The 12,021-nt window shown below is 42.0% G+C and overlaps 1 protein-coding gene across 1 annotated transcript in view; it reads right to left on the reverse strand.

Moving 5' to 3' along the window:
* lamc3 (laminin, gamma 3) overlaps positions 1 to 12,021 on the reverse strand; it is an 86,178-nt gene that overhangs the window by 34,844 nt on the left and 39,313 nt on the right. Inside the window, exons 8-10 of the mRNA XM_046374681.1 lie at positions 11,150 to 11,286; positions 10,382 to 10,501; positions 1,680 to 1,878 (exon numbers count right to left, since the gene is read on the reverse strand). Coding sequence (XP_046230637.1) covers positions 1,680 to 1,878; positions 10,382 to 10,501; positions 11,150 to 11,286 — 456 coding nt within the window. The remainder of the gene's footprint in view (positions 1 to 1,679; positions 1,879 to 10,381; positions 10,502 to 11,149; positions 11,287 to 12,021) is intronic.

Below are 12,021 nucleotides of genomic sequence, written 5' to 3' on the forward strand. Positions count from 1 at the left end.
TCGCACGCTGTCCCTTTAGAAACACATCCCACCAACAAACCCACCAACTCGCACACACTGCACTGATGGATTTCATTACATTAATATGAGCTGCAGTATTGTATTGAAACACATCCTGCATACTGCATATGCTGAGATAATACCTGCATTGTGTTGATATTTCATTAGGTTCAATTATTCATTTCTTTTTCTGACATTATCACACAAATTATGTACTATGCTTTATTTTGTGTGATACGTTGTTTTTATTCACCTCATGCATATAACCATGTTTTGTACAGCGAATTGACTGTAATGCCCTCAGGCTGGTGTTATAATGTGCCCTGAAGAGAACAGATCGTTACTGCAAGTCCTTCAGTTATCAAGCTGCCTTATGCAGTCAGCACTCATTTCAAATGACTGTTTATAGCTTTATAAGTTCACATTTTTGCTATTGATGTTCTTTGTTTTTCTTATATTGACCTGCGTATGTTGATCTCCTGCCTTTCACATGCTGTACACATTTGGGACCCGTGAGTTTGGAGTTGTGTGTATGACTGACTCATCTCCAAAGAATTGCCCCTCTTGGGATTAATAAAGTTTTGTGAATCTGAATGTATGTAGGTTAAGCTACCTATGGAATATATGAAATAGCTAATTATATTATAACAATTACTCACAATAAAGGCAGAGCTGCATCCTGACCCCCTTTCAAAAAGGCTTCAAGAGCTGGTCGTGAGGTAAAAATCCCACCAGTCAAGCTTAGTCCCGGACTACTTGACAAATCTGGTGAAGTCTATTTACTGCAGAAATTTAGATGCTGTTTATATATACTTCTTCAGATTTAACGATCTGTTAATATGTTAATAATATATTCAAGTTGATCTTCATCTTTGCTCTTTTCTCAGTTCAATAGTGTTTCATGTCATCCATCCGTCTGTGGTTGCTTGTATTAAATTTGAAGCCCTGGTGTTTGCATAAGAAACACAACCAACATACTGCACCACCAGATCCACTCTACACTCCACCTACTGCCCTGCATGCTGTCTCACTTGGCTCTCCTTTCCCTGCTATGATCTGGTCATCCTTCCATTTGGATCCGTGGAGTGAAGTGACCTCCTCACTACGGTCATCACATCAGACTCCTACATGCTTCGTCTGTTGAAGGACTTCCTCACGTCCCCCTCTGGGGTTTTATGCGGGTTTGAACGAGTCAAATTTAACTCTTCTCATCTGGTGTCATTCCACTTCTGCACACATTTCCAAATCATTTCGGGTGAGACCATCTGCTAAATGTATAAAACAGAAAATGGAAATGTAATGCTGCTGCTCTGTACCTGCCAGATCGACATGACAGCCAGTGCATGGTGGTGGGGGTGGGGGGGTTGCTGCCTCATCACTACATTCATATTCCAACATTCTGCTGTGACCACGACAGCACAGTCATTGTAGGTGAGCTGTAATCAGTACATGGGCGTCCTGGATAGTCTGTACTCAGCAGACGCTATATATATTGTAACAAGAAACAAGTCGGGCAACAGGGAGAAGCTTAGAAAAAAAAGCAGGGAAAAACAAACATCCTGACATCCATTCTTCTGCACACATTCAGGCAACGCTTTGGTATTTTCCAGAGACTCAACTTCAACAAAAATAAAGACACAGACTTTCAAACTGACAGCAGCATGCCTGCATCCTTGTACCTGACAGTGAAGGCGTGCCGCGGCGTGAGGCCGGGGTCATGGTCAAGCACAGGTTCAGGAGAAAGGTCAGCAGACAGGGCCAATCCAGAGCCATGGAGGAGCAGGGTGATGTGGTCGGGGAGCAGCTCAGCAGTCTCGGAGGTGAAGGTGATGGAGAGGAGCTGGCCGTAGCTGTAGACTTGATGACCCAGGAATTTCTCTGGGGGGTGGAGGATGGGATGAAGGAGAAGTCAGTGGAGTCGGCTTTGTTATTGAAGTCAAAGCTGGCTCTCTGCCATCGATGTTCATAAACACAGATTGGAGTTTTGTACATGTAAGGATGTTGAGATGGAAGCTGAATTAGTTTTTATTTTTACGTACATTCAGAAATATCCTGCTGGTTTCCTCTCACTTTCAGTTTGTGTGTATGGACACGAGACTAGAGGGCCACAGGCTTTTTTATTCTGCATGAAACACTGCAGGAATCGATGTGTAATTACCCTCCCTCTCATCTCTGGCTCATTACAGCACATTAACAGGACTTCAAAGATCTTAGCCACCACTAGACATCCTCTCACTCTGCTACCAACCCCCAAAACCCACACGTTGTACTTTTGATGAAGTAGGCCAGTAAAAATAGGCAGAATTGGCCTGTATCAATATGTAAATGTAAAAACTGAAACAGCACATGCTATTATGGAAGGTTTTGCACCAGTTAGGCTCTAAAAATGAAAAATAATATTCTTTAAGCTATATTCTCTATAAGCATTCTCTACCTGCTCTGGGTGAATGAGTAGGCAAACCTGACAGGCTGCACGCTTGGTTACCACCTTGTTTTGGAGCGTAATCGTGTGTGAAGTACACCCTGAGCCCTTCTGGGGTTTGGGAGCACTAAGGACTTGAGTGGGTGATTTTGCTTGTGAGGGGCCTCTGGCGTCATGCACAGCAATTCAACTGTCAGGTCATCTAATACGTGCTCAACCAGCAACCCCCTTTTATCATCTCTGCCCGACCCTTCCGTGCAGCCCACTCTCACTGTGACATCTTCGTCCAGATTAACGAATGTTTTTACCCGACCTGCAAAACTTTTGCAAAAACCCCCGCTTTTTGACACCCTGAATTGAGGTTATTGGCTGCTGTTGGTGATTACTCAGTGATGTGTTAAATTAATTAAGTTATTACATTTTTTTTAAGTAATGTAATTATTATTTCAGTTAAGTCTAAACTGTTTTTCTTCTGCTTTCATCATTTTATGTATTTCATGGTCGAGTAAATAATGGTGTTTTCTTAACCAATCACTTAATTTGGTTATTATAATTTATGTTGTTATTAGTTTTCTTGCTGTATCACTTCAGCGAGTCTTCCAGCTGCAGTGGATTTTTATTCAGGTCCAATGTAATAGAACTTATTTATTTTTTTCTATGTGTTTACTTATGGGTGTCTCTCGTCTTTCTAATAACATGCAAGCTTTCACAAATAAGGAGTCAAATGGAAAAATCCGATGCATCACAGCTTTAATCTGCTGTTGACACTAAACTGTGCATCCTGCTTCCATCATCCATGTTAGCTTTTAAACAATTCAATTACAGCGTGAGGAAACATGAGTGAATTAAGTGCAGCATACTGTTATTTATATTTATCATCCAGCTGTGGAAGTATTTCTAGGAAATGAAAAACAGGCAACAATGAAAGAAAAAGGCAACAATTATCAATAGCACTTACTGTTCTCAGTCCAATAAGGCATCACTCATGTCAATGTGACATGGGAATCAATAAAAACAGATAATTACAGCCAATCAGGAGCAGGGGGTGGGGGCTGGGGGGGTGACTTAACAACCACCAATCATCACCAGTGAAGACAAAACACTTTCTCAAGTGAAATGAGCTGCCACACATGTAATTTCAGAATCAATACATATTGATGACGAGCAATAAAAAAAAGTCCGGAAAGATGGGAGGATAAGATTAAATCTATCACCAATTAGACAGGAATGCCTTCTTTGACCAGTGGAAAAACAACCAATAACGGTGAGAAGTCTAAATGAAATAACCGATCAATACGCACTCCTAAGGCCAACAAGCCACCACTCACACCAGTACGACTTCAGACCCAAACACAAAAATGACACAACTTGCTGTCCTTTAAGTGATCCATTCTCTCAAATTCCAAAATAAATGAAACAAAAATGGAAATTTGTATTTACTTATTGTAACATGCTGTTTACTGATTTATAGGCACCAATTCAGAGTCTATTTGATATTATTTGCTAATGCTAAGTTTACAGCTGCTTTTAGATGTTCTATTACTTAAAGTGTCTGAAATTTGTGACCAAAATGGTCATACACATACACTCTTTACATGCATAGATGGATAAATAAATGGATGGAACTCTATTGAAAACCATCTGCACTGTTTACCTCACTTACTTGCACTACACTCTGTACTACCTCACTTTTGTACTGCCTCCAGAACCATATTTATTTTACTTATCTTATTTTATTTTGTTTTAACTTGTTCTATTTTATTTCATTTTATTCTACTATTATATGTTACTCATTCTTACGTTCTATATATGCACGGATCACCAAGACAAATTCCTAGTAATGTGAAACCTCTTCACTTCCATGGCAAGAATTTGCCTCCAGGGATAAATAAAGGAATTCTGAATAAAGACGATTCTGATTCTGATTCAGATTCTGAAATTTACTCCTCTTTTTGTGCAGGATCACCCAGAACCCCCTCGAGAAGCCCCACTTTGAGAAACCACGAGATTAGGTGATGAATTGCATCAACTGTTCCCCTAAGTGGTGCTGTGTTAAGCTTACTCAGTAAAAGTTAACATTGGCGAACATAGAAAGAGTTTAATCAGTGTCTCTGTAGCAGTATGCAGCGTATACATTACATTTGCATCTGAAATACAATGATGAAGGAGGATGATTGACACTGTCTGCACTGGCTGGTGTAGTTTTATAACAAAAGTTAGGTGGTTTGCTAAAAAGGCTGGCGCTCAGCGTGTCCATGAAATCTGGCGAGGAGAATGCTAATGTTAAAAACGTTGCATGAGGAAAATAGAGAATGTTACATTACAATATTTTGTTTTGTCTGGGGGGAAAAAAGCAAAAACAAAACTTTTGTCAGTTTCTGTCCTTTGTGTATTTGTGCAAAAGAGGCTACCTGTGGACATTATTTTTGTAAGACATCATCTCTGTGCCCTCGTCTATGCAGAGCTGGAAAACGTGTTTGTCATGACAAAGAGTTGGTCTCTCCAGTCACCCACTCAGACACCCCATACTCAAGCTGCACTCGACAGAGTAGCTTCCACCGGCGGATGCTCATTGTTGCATTAAGTTTAAAAATGAGATCAGTCTCAGCAGAGCCACTATTTTTGGGGAAGCAGAGAAGAGGAAATTACCTATATTTGGGCAGTGACGCACCGTAATAATGACTAATGAAAGAAACTCATGTTCACAGAAAATAAAAGTCAACAAATATCACTTTTGAAATGATTAATAAGAAATATATACTGCACATTCCTTGCATAACAGTGGGTAATGAGCCCAGTAATGCTATTGTGTGACCAAGCTAATATTCTCTCCGAAAGTGCTCCCTGTGGCCGTGAGTGTTATGTTTCAGATGTAGCTTGCTGGCCATTATTCTGCAGGCGTCAGATTTGTGTTAGTGTGGTTCCCTTCCTCGGTCTGTGAGGGCATGGGTAACAAAGGAATAATTACTCACAACCCTAACAGACCATTCAGGAATGGCCCTACTGGCCAAAAGTAATGAATCACTATAAAATAACAATGAAAGGATTATTCATGCGTAAGTGTGATCTTCTGTCTGTGTATTGCTGTGGATTTATATTCATTATTTTATCGCATTTGACAAACTGGAGAGAATAAAAGAAGTTCAGCCATCTCTAAATACCACAGCGTGCCACACATATATGAGAATGTTTCTCCTCTCACAAGCACAGATGAACGTTTTCTTTGCAACATTAAGTGCAGCGAGCTGCTTAAACCAACAGGTGTCATTCATCAAAACAGCAATTCTACATTTTTTGGAAATCAGCCTTGTTTTGTTTCTTGTTCAGAGCTGAATAAGAAGATCGATATCACCCTTATGTCTGAGCATGTGATTTAAAAAGTTGCAGTGGCATGAAGACTGGAAGCAGGAGGGACACAGCCATTCTGTTGGACAGAAGCTAACTGTTTCCCAGGCCCAGTCTTAATGCTAAGCTAAACTAACCATCTCCGGACTGCAGCTTCATATTCAGTGTACAAACACAAGAGTGGTATCAGTCTTCTCATCACATTCTGATAAGAAAACAAATAAGTGTAATCCATTTCCCTAAACTTCCTTAAGCCAAAAATATCAAACAGTTTCTGGTTTGAACTTCTCCAGTATGAAGCTTTTGTTTTTTTTGTTGTATCAATGGACATTTGGATTCTTTGTTGGACAAAACAAGCTATGTGAAGATGTGCTGTGGGAACTGAGAGGCAAACCTATTAGAAAAAAAATATCAGTTCAGTTGCTACTATAATAGCTGCAGCCACGGGTCACTCAAAATAAATGATGTATGTATTTCAAGATGCAGCTTCAAAAAATAGAATGAAAAAAAAATAAAACAACAAGGCTTCAACCTGTGACACTCTCTATTTTCGTTTCTATGAGGCTGTCAGAATGATCTGAAGTCCACTTACTGTGCTGCCACTGACGCTCTGCCTGGGACACATAAAGCCGCCATCACAACAGGTGATAGATGCACCATATAACATTTGGGCAATGGTGGAGGAGCTCACAATCAATCGGGGGGCGTAGATTTTGCTCCAACCAAATTAAATCAACTCAATTTCACTTAAATCCAGGCTGCCCTCTACAAAACACTGGTCCAGTTGAGGATGTTAACATTGACACCCATGCAGAGGGCAGGGGCTGGATGGACAAACTTTAAGCCTTCAAACAGGTCCTACGCTGTCCGAACACCCAGTCTGACACTGAAGTACACTGGCTGCAGGCACAATATACATGACCTGAAACGTGATTGCATGAAAGGAAAGTTTCGTCCATATCCAACGGGAATCTCAAAGCAACATGCTGCACACATGCATATGCAAACATATAGACACTGAATAATCCTATTCAACCAACAGTTATGTTTCAGCACAGAAATACGATGCACTATTTTAAGAAACAAATCTGACTAGTATTCTTCAGGGAAAATAACAGTGGAGTGTGGAGCAAACCTGGGATAACCTGTGAACACAGATCAGCTCTGAGGGCTCTTGTCCATCCCACGCAAAAGCTGTCTAAGAGATTTGACACAAGTGTCAATGAGGGAATGTCAATGTCAGCCTTTCACTTGTAGGATGTTTAAACCAAAAATAGTATTGCATTAAAAAGAAATGCAAGGGCTTAGTTGGTGTGATTGTGTTGCAATGTGTGGGAAGGTCCAGAAAGTAAGATTTAAGCGACATAAACAACTTAAGACGAAAGATCTTACAAGATGATGTCAGTTGTTTTGGCCTGTCTTGTAAATTGCAACATCTAGTCCAAATTGTGATCTACAGGGAATGTGCGCTTACATTTGATAGGTCAGAGCATTTCATGTGGTAGTTCTCAGGTAGCTCTTGGAGGGAGACTGGGGAGGCAGGAGAGGGGAGTGCAGCCTGAAGGAGACCATGATGGCAGGTTTTCAGCTGGCCTTTGAGTGCAGTGGGTATCAACACTTTCACCTTTAGATGTGGTCAGACAACATTGTACAACTGAGTTTGTTTCAAACATGCTGAAATCTCTACTCCCCCACTCAAGCACTCCTTCACCTTTTTAGTTAGCTGGCTTTCCATCTGCTTCTCTCTCTGTGCCCTTTATTCACAGTTTTGGTTCTCTCTTTTTCCTGTCTTGGTCTCTCAGTTCCCTAATTTCCCTTAGCTTCATGTCCTTTATACTCCGCTTATGTTTCCAGATGACAAGCTACCAGGCTGCCTTACATGCAGTTCTAGGCGCATGTAGCACTCATGTTGTGTGAGGCTCTAACCTGCAACTGCAGTTTGAGTCAGAGTGACAGATAGCCTGGAGCTGCTCTCGTGGATCTTTGCTCTTCTTTCTCTCTCTGCCATTCCTCAACACTGAACACAAGAGCAACTATGCTGCTCTCTTGCCTTCTACTAAAGGGTTATTTCATTAAAATTCTATCTTTTTTTTCCTCTTCTTCCTTCTTTTCTTTCAGCCTCCCTGCTGCTTCAGGCTTAGCAGGTTGGCCTGCGCCACAGATATGAAATGGATCAACATTGCAAGCTTCTCAACAGATGGCTGTAAGGACTTATGTTAGACGATGTCCCCTTCAGCATGAAAACCGCTCAGCCAAGAGAGCCACAGTTACCGTCCAGCGGATTCAAGTGGTGACCACAGTTGTTGGAGGCAGGTCAAAGCAACTGTTTAGGGAGGTACTTCATGCTTGTCTATGATAGTTCCTGGCAGCTGCGCTCAAGTGTTCAGTCTGTGTCAACTGTCAAGCAGATGTCCAGGATCAGGAGGAGGACAAGTGGCAGCTCACATGCTTCAGAAGAAGACTGTGTATCCAAGTGCACTCACACGCACACATTCACACATGTCCACCTACATACAATTATGTCTCGGGCACTTGACACACTAGCAGCAGAAGGGAAATAACAGAGAGGACAAACTGAAAAGTTTACAGAAATGAAATGTTTTCATGGAGTGAAAAAGGAGCAATTCTGATGTCCTGATTGGACCGGCCATTTGACAATCAGGGTGAAAGGATGAAGAGGTGAGCACAGCGAGGACATAAGTGCCATGCTGGGCTGATTGTGAGACTCAACTGAAATTCTCTTTTTTTCGTGTTATTTCGAGCTCTCCCTGTCTGGTCTGACAACTCCTGCTTACAGTCACTATTGAAAAAATATCTGTGACTTTTGCTGTTGCTCTGTAGCATCGGCTGAAGCTGCGCAGATCCCACACACTCCTCTTTCCATCCATCCATCCATTTTCTATACCGCTTATCTTATCTTATCTTAGGGTCACGGGGAAGGCGGGGTTCACCCTGGACTGGTCGCCAGTCAATCGCAGGGCCAACACACAAAGACAGACAACCACACACTCTCACACTCACACCTAGGGGCAATGCAGAGTAGCCAATTAACCTAATGTGCATGTTTTTGGTATTGTGGGAGGAAGCCGGAGTACCCGGAGAAAACCCACGCAGGCACAGGGAGAACATGCAAACTCCACATAGAAGGGCCCAGACCGGGATTCGAACCTGGAACCCTCTTGCTATGAGGCGACAGTGCTAACCACTGCACCACCGTGCTGCCCACTCCTCTTTCCCTCCCCACTAATTCAATTTTTTTTAAAAATAAATAAATAAATAAAACAACCAAAAAACAATGATTGAATCCTGTCCCTCGTGTGACAGCTGAAGCCCAAGACAAACTATGGTGACAAATACATTTGTGGGAAAATCACAGAAAATGCATTTTGTATGATGTTTTATGTGGAGTTGTCACTCAGAATTATCTCTCACTTTGCTGAAGAACACAGTGAAGGGATTTCAGCACAAATACAAATTAAAAGTAAAAAGAGCAGCGACAGAGGCGGTGAGAGAGACAGAATTCCAGAGCTGCTCCCAAAGCCACTGCCACTCTGGTCTAATCTTTAAAGTAACTGTACACATGCACCACTACAAAAAAAAAAAAAGAGAGAAAATGAGATCACTAATAGGGATGGCAAGGCAATAGATTTTTGCATTTATAATGTGAAGAAACAACATAAACAAGCACTGCACGAAGAAGATAAGCAGGCTGCCACAAAGCTGCTCTCGGCCAGTTGGGCCACTAATCTGTGTGTTGCGGCCTACAGAGACTCCTACTACTTATTATAGAAGAAGAAAGAAACTTAAAAACACTATTAACTATGTGCATTTATAATTACACATATATATGGAAAAGCATGCAGGCATTCATTATGGTCTCATGCACACGCTGTTGTGTTGTGACTTATCAACGCTCTCATGAAATTCTACAAATTATGCCTGACCACCAGGCTTGGTCACATCCCGCTTTAAGTATTTCATCTTTCTAAAAAAAGACGCCTCCAAATGGAGTCATTGGCTGTGATTGCGCGTATTGGGCATTAAACCTCCAGGATGCGGAGTTAATGGGATTGCTCCTGTTTTGCTTCTGGCTGTGGACCGCATGGAGGCTGGAGGGGCTGTGAGTTGATGGCTGGAACCGACTTAGTGAGGACAAGAAGAAACCAAGCCAATTTTCACTTTGTTGCTTCTCCAGCATGGCCAAGACATCCAATTCCATCAGGCCTTTGCTGCTGGGGCGGCTGATAGAAATGGGCCCTAAGTCCTGTAGCTGGGCCAGTTTATTCCCTTATCTTCTAATGGCTGTGATAGCGGATTGCAGGAAATGGTGTCAGAATAGCTGCCGCATGACCCGCTGCCAAAGACCCTGATTAATCTCACTAAGAAACAACAGGAACACGATATGGCTATTACAGATGCTCTACCAGCCCTAATATCATTTACATATTTGGTAGAAGAGCAAGAACTGGAGGATTTATTATCTAATAACATAACCGTCAACAATACGCAAAAAATCTTCCTCTGGATTGTAACCCACCCATCTGACCCAGCCTGAGGTAACAATCTGTACTGGTGGATGAGCTCAAATCTCTCTTATTTTGTGTTCTGACTCACCAGGAGCTTTGTAGAAACCGATGTCATCCTCAGTAAGAGGCAGCAGGTAGACTTCACCTTCCTTCCACAGCAGTGGGTACTCCTGCCCTCCAGAGAATTCTCCCGACCAGCCGTCGTGATCTGGAGGCAAAAGAAGGCAAAACATTAATCATAGTTATTCTCTCTGACATATGGCAAATACTAGCATTCACAAAGAATTTAATGTTTGACTTCTTACTACATGTGTTCACATTGTTTTATTTTATCTGTGGCCAGCAGAGAAATAAAAGTAACAGTGTACAGTGACCTTGAGAACTACAGCTAAAGAAAACACATGGATTTGCAAAAAGCATGCTGCAAATACAAGAAACACAACCATGGGAGGAAACACAAGCAAATTCTGAAACCTCTGCAAGCGACATAGGAAAAAACAAACCAAGTTACAAAACAAAGTTTGGAGGAGTCACTGAAGTTTTTGCATGAGTCAGGCTATGTTAGCCTGTACATTATAAACACTGGGTGTCTATGCACAAGAGGCACGGTATAAAAAATAATTCTCTGAACATTTTCATATCTCACTCATGCAGACAGAATGTTAAAAGTTGCCCTGCCTTGTGCTCTCAGGGCCAGAGCTGTGAATGATTGGCCACATGTTAAAAAGACCCCAATAAAGCTGATACACAAAGAAACATAGCAACACACACTAGACGCTACAATACACACTCACCAATAAATATGCACAATGAAATATGGGAACCTCACTGATGCTTCGTGAGTCTTAGAGAATACCTTCCATGAAGTCAGACTTGATGTTGACAGCAGCATATTGACTGGATGAGGAGCAGGCCAGCGAGTGGCCAAGGCAGAAACACGCTTGGCAGCCTGCTGGGTTCACTTGTTGCAAGTTGAAAAAGCCTGGCTTGCATCTGCAGGAACACACACAAACACACACACACACACACACACACACCCTCGCTATAAATACTTATTAACATACACATATTGCCTCACTGCAGCTATTTACCACAAGCTTGCCCAAGAGTAATTCTTACTAATCTCTTTAACTTGTTCTGGCGGTGCTAGATGCTGCAGTGTTAAGGAAGAACCGATCGAATGGGGCTCAGCTGCGAGGACCCTGAGCAATGACCTACAGACACTGGCTGGCATAGGGGTGGAACGGGAACCTTGCTAAAATCAGCCCTGACACAAGTCACATTACACAGGAGAGGAGCCTGCTCAACGATCTGTGAAATCAGAAAAACAGTCAACAAACTGGGAGCACAGAATTATTCAATAGTTTGAGACCCGGGGCTGTGTGTACTGCTAATGTCACAGTGAGTTTATCAGTGTGATCCTGTATCCTCAAGGAACACGACGGAAACAGACAGGGAAGAGCGGAGATCAGTTATTGACATGTTGTAACCGTCATGTTGCCTGTCCAAGCAGTCAAAATGATGGATAGTCACAGAACTTGAAGCGGTTTTTAGGCAAAGTTTATTTTAGTTTTTGGTCACACCAGCAGGATGTAAATGTCTTGTCCTTAAATCATAACTTTAAAGATCAGACATTGATATATACCACACTCTCAACCTAAACTGATGAAGTGTCAGTAACGGCTACAGTTGCTCTATTGTGGTGGAGCTTAACAGTTGCCACGGTAA

This window comes from Scatophagus argus, chromosome 20 (assembly GCF_020382885.2).
Source record: "Scatophagus argus isolate fScaArg1 chromosome 20, fScaArg1.pri, whole genome shotgun sequence".
NCBI classification, from domain to species: Eukaryota; Metazoa; Chordata; class Actinopteri; family Scatophagidae; genus Scatophagus; species Scatophagus argus.